Source organism: Rana temporaria, chromosome 2, assembly GCF_905171775.1.
Source record: "Rana temporaria chromosome 2, aRanTem1.1, whole genome shotgun sequence".
Taxonomy (NCBI): domain Eukaryota; kingdom Metazoa; phylum Chordata; class Amphibia; order Anura; family Ranidae; genus Rana; species Rana temporaria.
In genome coordinates, this window is record NC_053490.1 from 527974742 (window position 1) to 527989960 (window position 15219).

Sequence of the window (15219 nt, forward strand, 5' to 3'; positions counted from 1 at the left end):
TACAACCATCGTACAGAAGCCCTCTGGCAGGCATGTACGGTGAAAACGGTCCGACGGACCGGTTTCACCGTACATGTTTGCTCGTGAGTACCCGGCCTTAGTCTTCAGTATCTGCACATGGATGAGTCTGCTGAGGGCGGGGAATTAGAGACAAGGTGGACATCAGTATGAATATATATATATATATATATATATATACAGTGATACCTCGGTTCACGAACTTAATTCGTGAACTGACTCTGGTCGCGAACCGAATTGGTCGCGAACCGAGGCACATTTTCCCATAGGGTTCAATGTAAATCCGGTTAATCCGTGCTGACCTTTTTTTGGGGGTTTTTGAAGCACAAAAATTACAATACACATTAGTACAGTATAGTAATGTATAAAGAGAGGACACTAACCTTGCTTGTGATGACTTCTGGCATGGAGGAAGGCAGGTGGGAGGCAGGTGGGAGGCAGTTATTGTTTGGAGGGAGAGTCCCCCTCCATAAGGACATCAGGGGGATCTCCTTCAGGGGTTTCCTCTCTCCTTTGTCTCCTAGCTGCAGGCTCAGTTTTGCTGAAAAATCTGTCCAATGTCACTTGTCTCTTCCTGCGCTGCATAACCCTCCGGAAATGAGAGACCACATTATCATTCATGAGATTTAACACTCTGTTCACGACAGTTATGTTGGGGTGGTGCTTTTCAAAAAAATCATGGCACTCATTCCATTTTTGCATAATGGATTTTATGGCATCACTGCTAACCTCCTCCCTTTCTTCCTCTTCCTCAGTGGAATGCTCCTCAAGAAGTGCCTTCTGCTGCTCACTGTGGAGTTCAGAAAGTTCTTCCGTGGTCAGCTCCTCCCTATGTTCCTCAACAAGCTCTTCCACATCAGCACCATCAACGTCCAGACCCATACTCTTGCCCATGGACACAATTTCCTCCACTACCTCAGCATCAGGCACTTCAATGTCATGTTCACGTTCAGCGACACATTCTGGCCACAGTTTCCTCCAGGCTGAATTTAGGGTTCGGGGAGTGACCTCTTCCCAGGCTTTGTCAATGAGGTTAATGCAGTGGGCAACATTGAAATGTTTCTTCCAGAAGTCTTTCAAAGTCAAGGACGTCTCTTCAGTGACATTAAAACACCTAGTGAAGAGCGCCTTTGTGTACAGCTTCTTGAAGTTGCAGATGACTTGCTGGTCCATAGGCTGCAGAAGTGGTGTTGTGTTGGGGGGGAGGAACTTTACCTTGATGAAGTCATACTCAGCATCCATATCATCCACCAAGGCTGGAGGGTGTGCCGGGGCATTGTCCATCAGAAGAAGGCACCTTTCAGGCAGCTGGTTATCAGAAAGATATTTTCTGACGGTGGGTGCAAACACCTCGTGCAGCCATTCCATAAACAATTGCCTTGTGACCCAAGCTTTGGCATTGGCTCTCCACATGACGGGCAGTCTGGCCTTGTTCACATTTTGTTCCCTAAATGCACGAGGGGTCTGAGAATGGTACACCAGTAGTGGTTTAATTTTCAGATCGGCGCTTGCGTTGGCACACAGCAAAAGGGTCAATCTGTCCTTCATGGGCTTGTGCCCTGGTAGTGCCTTTTCCTCCTGCGTGATATAGGTTCTGTTCGGCATTTTTTTCCAGAAGAGCCCTGTTTCATCACAGTTGAACACTTGTTGAGGGACGTATCCTTCTGTCTTCATGAATTCCGCAAAGTCTAACTTGTAGGCTTCTGCTGCGGCCTTGTCAGAACTGGAAGCCTCACCATGTCTAATCACACTGTGGATGCCACTTCTCCTGCGGAATTTTTCAAACCACCCCCTACTGGCTTTAAATTCGTCACTTGCTGCAGTTGTAGAGGGGCTTCTTTGCAGTAAATCACTGTGCAATTTCCTGGCTTTCTCACAGATCATAGCTTCACTAACGCTATCACCTGCCAGCTGTTTCTCATTCAACCACACAAGCAAAAGTTTTTCCACCTCTTCCAGCACTTGCGTCCTCTGCTTGGTTAACATTGTTACTCCTTTTGCAACATCAGCTCCTTTGATGGCGGCTTTGTTTTTCAGAATAGTCGAGATTGTTGACTTTGCCATCTTGTACTCCGAGGCCAGATCAGTCACACGAATACCACGGTCATGCTTTTCTATAATTTCCTTCTTCAGCTCAATGGTTATTTTCTTCACAACCTTGCTGTCACCTTTACTACTGCTCTGCACTTTCTTTTTGCCCCCATGCTTGCGCTGCACATTCTTGTCACCTGCATTTCCCCTTTGCACATTGTCACTTGCATTTCCACTTTGCACATTGTCACTTGCATTTCCACTTTGCACATTGTCACTTGCATTTCCACTTTGCACATTGTCACTTGCATTTCCACTTTGCACATTGTCACTTGCATTTCCACTTTGCACATTGTCACCTGCATTGCTGTTCTTGTCACCTTCATTGCTGCTCTGCACTTTCGTCTTTCCACTATGCTTCTTGGGAGCCATATTGCGCTGCACATTCTTGTCACCTGCATTTCCCCTTTGCACATTGTCACTTGCATTTCCCCTTTGCACATTGTCACTTGCATTTCCCCTTTGCACATTGTCACCTGCATTGCTGTTCTTGTCACCTTCATTGCTGCTCTGCACTTTATTCTTTCCACTATGCTTCTTGGGAGCCATATTGGGTGTCCAGTGAACTGTACAATACAGCAAGAACAGCAAGAACAGTACTGTAGTACAGTACAGTACTGTATGTGCTAAAAAGCACACCAAAAATCAAAAAATACCTTGAAATGTATGCACAGTACTCGCAGTACACTTCTTTCTGTGTGTCTTCTTCTCTCCACGATCTTCCTACAGGAAGTCACGACCATGTGACAGCCTGGAAATAGCATTAAAATGGCCGCGGCTCCTGTTCGTGAACCGAGGCGGAGTTCGTGAACCGGAGCATATTTATATGAACTTTTCTGTTCGTGAACCGAGTTGTTCGTGAACAGAAGCGTTCGTGAACCGAGGTATCACTGTATATATATATATATATATATATTGGTTGATTCTCTACGGGGATTTAGCTAGCTGAGCAACCAGGTGTACAAAGATGAATGCAATCCTAGAGCCACATATCTGTCAGTTTAAATACAACGGGCCAGATTCTCAAAAGAGCTACGCCGGTGTATCTACAGATACACCGGCGTAATTCGAAATTCCCGCCGGCGTATCATTGTATTCGCAAAACAAGATACGCCGGAATTAGGCTAGGGTCCGACTGGTGTAAGTCACTTACACCGTCGGATCCTAAACGCAATACAACGCTGACCGCTAGGTGGCGTTTACGTTCAGGTCTCATTTGACTATGCAAATGAGCCTGATACGCCGATTCCCGAACAAATTTGCGTCGCGTAGTCATCGCGTACGTTGTTTCCGTAAGCGTAAGGTTACCCCTGCTAAGTATGGCGTCGGGTCCGCGTCGTCTTTTTCCGTCGGGTACGTCGTTTTACTAAGTCGTACTTGAATACGACTTTAGGTCAATGACGCTCACGTCGGCGTCATTGACGTTTTCCGTCGTGAGCTGGAGCATGCGCACTGGGCTATTTTTCAGCCCGGCGCATGCGCAGTTCAATCGGCGCGGGGGCGCGCTTAATTTGAATACAAGCCGCCCCCTTTGAATTAGGCGGCCATACGCCGGGCCATTTACACTACGCCGCCGCAAATTACGGAGCAAGTGCTTGAGGAATACGGCACTTGCTCCAGTAAGTTGCGGTGGCGTAGTGTAAATGGCTTATGCTACGCCAACGCCGATTCTACGAGAATCTGGCCCAACGTTAGCATGTAAGAATGGAGTGGACCTTTAAGAAGAAAATAATTTCTAGTCCTTAATAGGATCCACATCCTGGAAACAAGTCCACTGAATCTCCAACAGCCCGCTGAACCGGGGCCAAAGCTGCACACTTAAAATTCATTAACTCTCTTCCAGTAACTCACTTAAATTGCCTGTTTTAGAGTTTAATTCATAGTCTATACATGATATAAAAATACTGAAATCTCAGTTTAGACAACTCATTTTCAGAAGCCAATTAACCAGATATTCATAATCTTGACATCAGATTTTCCTTGGAGGCTGAAAGAGAAGAAACTAATATGAATTCCGAACGGCGGACTTTACACCTGCTGAATATTAGATTATCTTGATAAGCTGTTAGGTTGCAACTTTAAATATATCTATATATTCATTATATATATATATATATATATATATATATATATATATATATATATATATATATATATATATATATATATAATATGTATATATATTAATATATATATATATATGTATATATATATATGTATATATATATATATATATATATATATATATATATATATATACACGCACACACACATATATATACAGTATATATATAGAATTTTTTACAGTTGTGTGAAAACGTATTTGCCCCCTTTCTGATCTTTAATTTTTTTGCATATTTGTCACACTTACTGTAAATAACAAATTTTAATATTACTCAAAGATAACCCGAGTAAATCCAAGATGCAGATTTTTAAATTATCATTTCATTTATTAACCACTTCCATACAGGGCATTTTCACCCCCTTCCTGCCCAGACCAATATTTCGTTTTCAGCGCTGTTACACTTTCAATGACAATTGCGCGGTCATGCAAAACTGTACCACAAATGAATTGTTATATGTCCCCCCCCCCCCCCCCCACAAATAGAGATTTCTTTTGGTGGTATTTGATCACCTCTGCAGTTTTAATTTTTTGCGCTATAAACAAAAATAGAGCGCCAATTTTGAAGAAAAACACAATGGGCCAGATTCTCGTACCTGCGGCGCAGCGTAACGTAACCCGTTTACGTTACACCGCCACAAGTTTTCAGTCTAAGTGCCCGATCCACAAAGCACTTACCTGTAAACTTGCAGCGGTGTATCGTAAACACGTCCGGCGCAAGGCGGCCCAATTCAAATGGGGAGGGTACCATTTAAATTAGTCGCAAATTTCCCGACGTGCTTTGCGCGAAATTACGGTGCGCCGACGTGTTGAGAATCGCGACGTGCGTAACGTACTTACGCCGGGAAAACAAAAAAATTCAAAAGCGACGCGGGAAAGACGGGCATACTTGCGCCGACATAACGACGGGAAAAACCTTCGTGGATCACCCTAACTGCTAATTCGCATACCCGACGCTGGTTTACGACGCGAACTCCCCCCAGCGGCGGCCGAAGTATTGCATCCTAGGATCCGACGGTGTAATTCAATTACATCTGTCGGATCTTAGGGTTAACTATGCGTAACTGATTCTATGAATCAGTTGCATAGTTAGAACGGCTCTAAAACAGAGATACGACGGCGTATCAGGAGATACGCCGTCGTATCTCTTTTGTGAATCTGGCCCAATATTTTTTATTTTTTGCTGTAATAAATGTCACCATTTAAAAAAAAAAAAAAAAATTTCCTCGGTTTAGGCTATATTTATTCTTCGACATATTTTTGGTAAAAAGAAATTGCAACAAGCGTATATTGATTGGTTTGCGCAAACGTTATAGCGTTTACAAAATAGGGGATAGTTTTATGGCATTTTTATTATAAATTTTTTTTAATAGTAATGGCGGCGATCAGCGATTTTTACCGGGACTGCGACATTGCATCGGACACGTTGGCGCTATTTTGGGACCATTGTCGTTTATACAGCGATCAGTGCTATAAAAATGCACTGATTACTGTGTAAATGACACTGGCAGGGAATGGGTTAACCCCTGGTTTTTTTAATGGAGGTCCATCGAATATGGTAAGCGGCATCTCTGTCTGAATATATATCAACGGCTGAAAATCCTATGGATAACTTTGTTGGATGAATTTATCTTGTGATTACATCTAATCAATATCATCTGCAGTGGACACTTTCTTTGTATAATTTCACTTGCATTGTTCACCCGTGGGATGCACTTAATTGTTAGGCTGCATTCACACCTTGGCGTACCTAATCGCGGCGTTTTGTCCCGCGAATTGCGGTGACAAATTGCAGCGTTTTGTACCGCAATTTGCGGCGACAAAACGCCGCGATTGTGAATGCAGCCTTACCCCAGGTCCACATCTCCTATGCCGAACGCCGAAGCCACCTGAAAAAAAAGGTCCGGGACTTGTTTTGAGCTTCAGGCGTGCGGCGTTTCGGCGTTCGGTGTGGAGATGTCAACCATCTCCATAGAGGGCAATGTAAAATCATCCCTCCAGCGTATTAGGGGCTGCGGCGGCGTCGCGCTTCAGGCGTATATACGCCTAGGTGTGAACAGAGCCTTAGGGTCCTTTCACACGTGCCGACCGTTTTTCAGATCAGTTTTTTATCATCAGTTGATCCGTTTTTTCATCCGTTTTTCATCCGTTTTTCATCAGTTGTCATCCGTTTTTTTTTTTGTTAGAACTTTATTTTTATTACATATTTTGATGAAAAACAGATGTTAGCGGATCGGATGTTAAACAGATCGTCCGCTAACATCCGTTTTTCGTCCGTTCCGTTTTTTTGACGGAAGAAAAATAGGGTTTTCTTCAGTTAAAAAAAAACGGAGCTTAACGGAGACGGATGTTAACGGACGTTAGCGGATGCTCATCCGCTAACGTACACTATCCCATTGGAAAGCATTGCTGTCCGTAAACGGACGTATGAAAAAACGGACGAATGGTCCGCACGTGTGAAAGGACCCTTACACCTATTTGTACACTGTGGCCCGGATTCAGTTAGATTTGCGCTTTTTTTACGGAGGCGCAGGGCAACGTTTTTGCCCTGCCCCCCTGCAAATTTACTGCGCTGCCCTTGATTCACGGAGCAGTAGCTCCGTAAATTGCGTGGGCACGCCGGCAAAATGCCCGGCATAAGTGCGCGCAATTTAAATGATCCCGTAGGGGGCGGGAATCATTTAAATTAGGCGCGTTCCCGCGCCGATCGTAGAGCGCATGCTCCGTCGGGAAACTTTCCCGACGTGCATTGCGGCAAATGACGTCGCGAGGACGTCATTTGCTTCAAAGTGAACGTGAATGGCGTCCACCGCCATTCACGAATCACTTACGCAAACTACGTAAATTTGAAATTTCGCGACACGGGAACGACAGGTACACGTGTGAAACATTGGCTGCCCCTGCTAATAGCAGGGGCAGCCTTACGCGAAAGACGCCGTACGGAAACAACGTAAACTGCGTACGCAGGGCTCGCGGAACGTTGTGAATCGGCGTTAGTATGCAATTTGCATACTATACGCTGAGCACAACGGGAACGCCACCTAGCGGCCATCGCAAGAATGCAGCCTAAGATATGCGGGCATAAGAGCCTTATGCCGCGCATATCTTAGGCTGCAGTCGGCGTAACGAGGTTCCTGAATCAGGAGCATTCGTTACTCTGGGGCAAGTAAGCAATTGCGCTCTGTAACTATGGTTACACAGGCGCAATTTGCTTCTTGAATCCAGCCCTGTTTTTTCATAACATGACTAGGGCAGCCGGATAACTTACCGCACCAACCAATACAAGCATATACCCCTTAACATTAAACCTTTCCCAATAATCACACTGACACCTGCTGGATTTAAAATGGCCTGGTAGGCCTTTATTAACAAATACAAAAACTGTATATATATATATATATACACCATCATATACATATATATATCACCCAACTTTAAATATTTAACCTATTCCTCAATTGTTAAACCTTTTAACCATACCTTGGTTGTCAGTCCCCCTGACAACCCCTGATCACTCTTTTGGGCCTGTGGTACCCTCTTAGCTAACGACATGTCCCCAGTCGCGACTACCGACTCGAAGACCTAGCTGACCACAGACCCACCCACTTCTCCCCTGGTGGTCCAGACTGACACCAGACCACCAAGGCAGACACCATCCCTGTAACTATGCCCCCCCACCGTTTTTACCTAACCACCGTCTATTTCTACCAAACGGCAGGGGAACCCACCGCCATCCTGTACTGTCAAAACCACCTAACTCCTATAATTAGGGCGGGAGGGTGGGACTTCTCTCCTTGCTTCTTCCCCCGGACTGATGCTGCCCCTCCTCCAGCATCACCTAGCTCACTGAACTCTCCTCCCCCTCTCCTCACCTCCTCCAATAGTTAATTTCTAGGATCCTATTAACCACCCCCTCTAACTTTAACCCTTTCTACACCTAAGTTCCCTACACCCTGTCATGCTGTCCTCCGCCTCCATTGCATTGCAGCTACGAACTTGTCTTGACTAGGGCAGCCGGATAACTTACCGCACCAACCAATACAAGCATATACCCCTTAACATTAAACCTTTCCCAATAATCACACTGACACCTGCTGGATTTAAAATGGCCTGGTAGGCCTTTATTAACAAATACAAAAACTATATATATATATATATATATACACCATCATATACATATATATATCACCCAACTTTAAATATTTAACCTATTCCTCAATTGTTAAACCTTTTAACCATACCTTGGTTGTCAGTCCCCCTGACAACCCCTGATCACTCTTTTGGGCCTGTGGTACCCTCTTAGCTAACGACATGTCCCCAGTCGCGACTACCGACTCGAAGACCTAGCTGACCACAGACCCACCCACTTCTCCCCTGGTGGTCCAGACTGACACCAGACCACAAAGGCAGACACCATCCCTGTAACTATGCCCCCCCACCGTTTTTACCTAACCACCGTCTATTTCTACCAAACGGCAGGGGAACCCACCGCCACCGCGGCACAAGTGGGACCACCTCACACTTGGGCCCGCCGCCACACCAGGAAAGCCCTCCTAACGCCCTCCTCCAATCCCAGAGCCCAAAGATCGATCCCGATCGGGTTGAGATGAACCCCGTCCCCCCTCAGGTACCTCCAAGTCTCAACTTCTAAATCTGAATGGCGAACCGCTATCCCACCTTGCTGCACCACAAACCTGCCCACCTCTCTGTTCACCTTTATCCGGGCCTTATCCAAACGCTCCAATGACCTGGCCTCCCTCCAGGCCATGCGAGCCACAATATCTGACCAAACAATGATCAGGTCAGGGAAAGAGGCCCGCAGTCGGCGTATATCCCATTGTATGTCTTTGATCACCTGGCGCATCGGCCGGACGCTCAAATCATTCCCCCCCGCATGTATCACCAAAATGTCCGGGGCCCTGTCTAAGCTAGCCCCCCTGTGAACTTCGGGTAACACCTTCTGCCACATGAGACCCCTAATCCCTATCCATCGTACCCTTCCTTCCTCCCTGGGCACCCCCAGCTGTCTCCCCCCAGGCTTGACATCCGCCCTTCTTGCCCCCCAAAACACAAATGAATGTCCTAGGATCCAAATCAGACAACCTTGGGGATCTGTAAAGACATAAAAGAGAAAAACAATACCCAGCAGGACCAAAAACAACCCCCCGAAAACATTAACATCAGCATTGTCAACCACCGATACCTCATTGTTTACAACAAATGAGGCCGTACATACAGTTTATATCTATTAGACTCCCATCTGCCAATCCGCTTTACAGAATCTGCAGGCAGGCCTCCCCTTGCCGCTTCCGTTGCTGCCCCTATTCGAAACGAATGCGCCGAATATTCTCCCGGGACTAGACCCCCCTCCTTCAGACATTTCCGGAACACCGCCGTAAACTGGAACCGAGACAAACATTCCCCTTTTTGATGGATGAACAGAGCCTCCCCCCCTTTTGGGCGAACGCCCAAAAACCGCCTTACCACCTCAACCGGGCATGTTAGTGGACAATTCCCCCGGAACAACTCTATTTTTACGCCCCTACCTAGTTGATCCGTCTTCGAACGGCTAAGCCAAATCACCACCGATTCCTCCAGGCACCTAACGTCCTGCATTCGTAGTCCTCCCCCCACCACCTTGGAGGGGGAAACTAATTCCCCCACCCTGAATGCCCCAAAAAAGGCCAGAACGAAAACAGCCCGAAAAAGTATCTGCTCATAAAGCGATGCGCAAACCTTTTCCAAATTCCCCAATACCGTACCCAGGACCGCGAACGACACCGGACGCCTGGAATCCCGTGTAGTACTGCCCTTCCTGTATCCCTTTAACACCCTGCGCACCACAAAGGATTTTGTAAAATCCCTGAGGCCCGCCATCTGAAATAAAAAAGCCAATGCCGCCATCTTTTTGCTAATGGCGCCACCCGAGGTTCCCCTCTCGTAATTGCAGCACACAAAGTATAAGACCAACGACTGCAGGTCTTCTGGATCTTCCGACCCTCCTACCTCCTCCCTCAGTGCGGACCATTCCTGCCACACCTTAGAGTAAGCTCGCCACGTTCCCTCGCTGATCGACTGCCGAATCAATCCTGCGGCGACTCCAGTGCAATGTCCCACAACTTCTGAGGACAGGGTTCCCCCTGCCCCTCTGCCCCTGGCGCCAGGATCCGGAATTCCGCCCACTGGAAACGAGATAAAGCATCCGCCAATCTGTTATCCACCCCAGGAATGTGCACCGCATATATCAAGGCATTCACTTTGAGACACTTAAGTACCAAGTACCGCAGTAACCTAATCACCGGGGGCGAGGATGCCGATATGCTGTTGATCGCCCACACCACCCCCATGTTGTCGCAATTGAAGCGCACCTTTTTATTCCTGAAGAACTCCCCCCACAATTCCATCGCCACCACGATGGGGAACAACTCCAGCAGCACCAGGTTCCGGAGGAACCCTGCTGCCCTCCAAGACTCCGGCCAGGGCTCCGCGCTCCACCGTCCGTTGAAATAGGCCCCATAGCCCACTGACCCCGCCGCATCGGTAAATAGAGCCAGGTCAGCGTTGCTGACCGGCCCCGTCTGCCACATCGAACGACCATTGAAAGAGTCCAGGAACGTTCCCCAAACCCTCAGATCGTCTCTCAGTTCATTGGTCAGGCGCACAAAATGGTTTGGCACCCGGACCCCTGCCGTGGCCCCTGAAAGCCTTCGGCTGAAAATGCGTCCCATGGGAATAATCCGACACGCGAAATTTAACTTCCCCAACAAGGATTGGAGCTCCTTCAATCGAATCTTCCGCTTCACCCGGGCCTCACTGACCTCCCTCCTCAAAGCCAACACCTTATCCTCTGGTAGCCTACATTCCATCGCCACCGAGTCAATGGTGATCCCCAAGAACACCAGCTCAGACGCAGGGCCCTCCGTTTTGTCGGGGGCCAAGGGGATCCCAAAACGTTCCGCCAAATACTGTACCGTACCCAACAGAACCCCGCAACAGCGGGAGTCCGGGGGTCCTATGCACAGGAAGTCATCCAAATAGTGGATGACGGAATTCACCCCCGCCACTTCCCTGACCGCCCATTCAAAGAACGAGCTAAACGTCTCAAACAAAGCGCACGATATGGAACAACCCATCGGCAGGCAACGATCAACAAAATACTCCCCCTGCCAGTGGCACCCCAGCAAACGCAAACTAGTGGGGTGCACCGGTAACAGCCTGAAGGCGGATTCCACATCCGTCTTTGCCATCAAAGCCCCTTTCCCGTACTTTCTAACCCAAGACACCGCCGCATCAAATGATGTATAGGTAACCGCACAACTCTGCGGATCAATACCATCGTTGACCGACCCCCCTTTTGGGTGCGACAGATGATGTATCATCCGAAATTGACCCACTTCCTTCTTCGGGACTACGCCCAACGGGGACACCACCAAACCCCCCACAGGTGGTTCCCGAAACGGGCCGGCCATCCGGCCGAGCGCCACCTCCTTGGCCAGCTTAGCCGACACCACCCCCGGATGTCGCAGAGCTGACCGCAAATTGTCCGCCACCGGAGGGACCTCCGCCAACGAACTCGGAATCACGAAACCCTCCCCGAACCCCTGCTCTAGCAAACGCGCCGCCGCCCTGTCCGGATACTTACTTAGAAAAGGCAGCATCCTTTCCAGTCTCACCGGCGTCATTCCCTTTTCCAGCGCCATCTCCGGCCCGCTTCCCCTGTTTGAAACACCTATTGAACGCGTGCGACCCACCACACCCTGAGCACTCGTGCTTGAAGCGGCATGATCCTCCAAAACGACAGGTTCCGTCGTTGAACTGCCAGCACACCCCTTTCTTTTTGAGGGCCGGCGATCCCGCGGAGGAAGCGCCGCCGGCCCCCCCAGGAAAGGACTGGCCCGCCGCCCTGGTCGAGGTCATCAACCTCATCCACAGGCTAATGTCCTTATGGTCCCAGCGGATGGAGGGACGCACCGCCCTGCGCTGACGAAACTGTTCGTCATACCTCAACCACGCCAGACCCCCGTACACCCTATGCGCTTCGTGAATGGCATCAAGGTAACAGAATAGGGCCGTGCATTTCTCGGGGGCCTTTTCCCCGATCACGCTAGCCATAATCGCAAACGCCTGTAGCCAATTCGTAAACGTCCGCGGAATGAGCCTATACCGACGTTTTTCTTCCTCATCCTTTTTTCTCTCGTCCGGCTTCACCCGGTCAAGGTGAAATTTTTCCAACGGGAGCAGGGAAAATATTTCCACAAACTCGTCCTTCTGAATTTTCTCCCTCACCTCTGGCTTAAGATGGGCACCCAACGGCCCTTCAAAGCAAATGTAAATTTCCCCCCTAGCCGCGTCATCCAGCCGCACCTTGTCCCCGTCCTTGTCCTTGTCTTTGTCCTTGCGTTCCGCCGCCGTTCCCACGCCGTCCTTGTCCGTCTGTGTCCCTGCCACGCCTGTCCCTGGATTCGCCGGCACCGGGGGAGGGACAACTACCGCTGTCAGCGCCTGAACGGCGGGGGCAGGAACCGGGAGGGGGGGTACTGGCACCGGGGGGACCCAAGGACCCAGCGGGCTCGCAACCTGAGGAGCACCCCCATCTAGCCTACGTAACAATTCCCGTAAGGCATCCCACACACCCCCCTCCCCTGAGGGACTAAGCACCGCCACCCCCCCACTAATGTCCTGCGCACTAACCCCACCCCTACCCCCCGCAACCACATTAGATGTAGTCTTACCGGTTCGGCGCGGCCGTGAAGGTCCTCCAGCCGACAGGTTCCCATAACGTCCATCCTCCGCGGGGTCCTCCGGCAGCTCCCCCTCTTCACTGCTGCTGGAACCGGTCGCCGCCTGCCCGTGTGGTCGTTGACGAACCTCCTCACTCCTTCCCCGACCTCTGGACACAGCTGGCGTTGTGACAGGTATGGGAGCCACCACCCCCCGAGGGCTCTCGTCTCCATCGCTGCTGAACTCTTCAATCAGATCATCCCTCAGCACTGCGGCTGCAGCCTGAGCACCACTGCCCCTCCGGTCAACCCTCCCAGACTCCGAACGGTGCCTGGAGGCGGGACCTCCCGACTGACGTGACTGGCCTGGTGTCGCTCCATCTGCATCCCTGAACGCATCCCCACCGCGTGCGAGGCCGCCGCCTGTGGACCGAGCTAGGCCGGCGCCTGTCTGAGGGTCCTTCCCACGCCGGGCCGCCCCCCCGACCGGAACATCGCCACCGGGGACAGCCATGTGAATCTGGGCCTGCACCAACACAGGGGAGGTAGGCCTGGGCACCCGAGAGGCTCCCCCGCGCTGCGCGCTTCCCGCCCCCCCGCCCCCCGCCCGTGCAGTGGCAGACTGAGATTGCTTGGCGGGGGGGCCCGACGGGGGCCTACTGGGACTCCGCACCCGACGCTGTGACCTGGGGGTATTATCTGGGCTAAAGCGCTCCGGCGGTATCGACCGCCTCGCGCGCGTTGAAGCAGGCCTAGACCCGACCGGGGCCTGCTGCACCCCCCGCAGAGTGGCGGTGATCTGGCTTTGCAGCCAGTCCGCGCCGTGGACCTCCGCAACAGCTTGAAGCTGCGCTAACAACCCGGCTACCTCTGACATTTTTCTTCCCTTCCTCGCCTTTTCCACAGATGACCCAGAGCGCTGACCCGATACACAGACAGGCTGCAGGACTTCTCTCCTTGCTTCTTCCCCCGGACTGATGCTGCCCCTCCTCCAGCATCACCTAGCTCACTGAACTCTCCTCCCCCTCTCCTCACCTCCTCCAATAGTTAATTTCTAGGATCCTATTAACCACCCCCTCTAACTTTAACCCTTTCTACACCTAAGTTCCCTACACCCTGTCATGCTGTCCTCCGCCTCCATTGCATTGCAGCTACGAACTTGTCTGGACACTTTGCTTGTTTTTGTTTTTTATGTTGGTTGCGCATTTTTTACCAATTTTTTTACAGATCTGAACTCTACTCTATGCAGTGTGCCTTGAACCAACTTGCCAAAATCCCATTGCCAGAATCTTCTGCTCCACTGATAATTTGACATAGGGGTGCTATTACCGTATTTACAATTAAATAAACTTTTTACAGTCATGAAACAGACAAGCATATCAGTGATTTGGTAATATCTCCCGAGTTCCCGCAGAGCATAGAGATAATATTCAGGAAAGTTCTTGTTTTCCTTCTTTCGCCTTCTCGTCCGGGTGTTGGCGGGCACTTAAGGACAGTTAATGTTTCTGGAGTAAATTGGAAGGAAAGGCAATGCAGTTTGTGTACAAACTTGTTTGTATCCATTCACCGGTCCAATGAGATCACCAAGATGGCCCCCACTTTGACCCGCGGTACAGATCTCAGCCATGTTTTGCTACCACTTACCCGGATTGAGCTATTTCAGCAGCCTCCGGTACTGACAGATCATGAGGGAAATGGTCTACCTGTGAATTTTAAGTACATGTAGGACACAGTTTACACAGGCTATTAAAGCATCCACTCAATGAAATGTACTTTTCTGTTTCCCCCGAAGGCGCAGGTAATTGTTTTTCGATTGCTCCTGTATAGAAAATACCAAGTGAGTTTCGTTTTTTAATAAAGCTGTGCAAACACAGTACCTGCGAGTAGTACGGGAGATGGGAAATTACATTGGCAGTTTTGTAAAGAACCGACATGTTCTTTAGCAGACATGCATTATATTAATAACCTGTTATGTTTGTCCATCTCTGCCTTCGGTGGTTTTCACTGGTGGCATAACGTGGAATATCTAGGATGCTTTCAATCGTTTTTTGACTTCCATGTCTTTCTTAACCACTTGCCGACCGCCGCACGAACATTTACGTTGGCAGAATGGCAAGGAGAGGCAAATGGGCGTACAGGTATGTCCCTTTAAATTTGCCACTCCTGCCGCGAGCTCCGTGTTCGTGCCCGTGGGACCCACGGACTCGATGTCCGCCAGTGTCCCGCGATCGTGTGTCACGGAGCTGCAGAACGGGGGGATGCCCAGGG

At 49.5% G+C, this 15219-nt stretch overlaps 2 protein-coding genes across 3 annotated transcripts; both read right to left on the reverse strand.

Annotated features, from left to right (window-relative positions):
• Positions 1 to 459: 459 nt before the first annotated feature.
• LOC120928384 (tigger transposable element-derived protein 1-like) lies at positions 460 to 2082 on the reverse strand. The gene has a single exon (XM_040339483.1). It carries the CDS (start codon positions 2080 to 2082, stop codon positions 460 to 462), a length of 1623 nt encoding a protein of 540 aa, XP_040195417.1.
• Positions 2083 to 7475: 5393 nt separating this feature from the next.
• LOC120928040 lies at positions 7476 to 14110 on the reverse strand. Of its 2 annotated transcripts, XM_040339114.1 has the most exons (3): positions 12964 to 14110; positions 8701 to 9343; positions 7476 to 7939 (listed from the first exon to the last, which is right to left on the reverse strand). In XM_040339114.1, exons 1-2 carry the CDS (start codon positions 13826 to 13828, stop codon positions 8748 to 8750), a joined length of 1461 nt encoding a protein of 486 aa, XP_040195048.1. In that variant the 5' UTR covers positions 13829 to 14110; the 3' UTR covers positions 7476 to 7939; positions 8701 to 8747. The 2 variants fall into 2 exon arrangements, with proteins under 2 accessions (XP_040195048.1, XP_040195047.1); XM_040339113.1 differs by lacking the exon at positions 7476 to 7939 and having other exon boundaries at positions 8383 to 9343.
• Positions 14111 to 15219: the final 1109 nt, after the last annotated feature.

Bases quoted from the DNA above. Each gene is read 5' to 3' on its own strand.
- LOC120928384 (XM_040339483.1), bottom strand. From the start codon at position 2,082: ATGGCAAAGTCAACAATCTCGACTATTCTGAAAAACAAAGCCGCCATC.
- LOC120928040 (XM_040339114.1), bottom strand. From the start codon at position 13,828: ATGTCAGAGGTAGCCGGGTTGTTAGCGCAGCTTCAAGCTGTTGCGGAG. The intron at 9,344-12,963 runs GTAAGACTACAT...ATGTCTTTACAG, and splicing joins TTCACGGCCGCGCCGAACCG to ATCCCCAAGGTTGTCTGATT.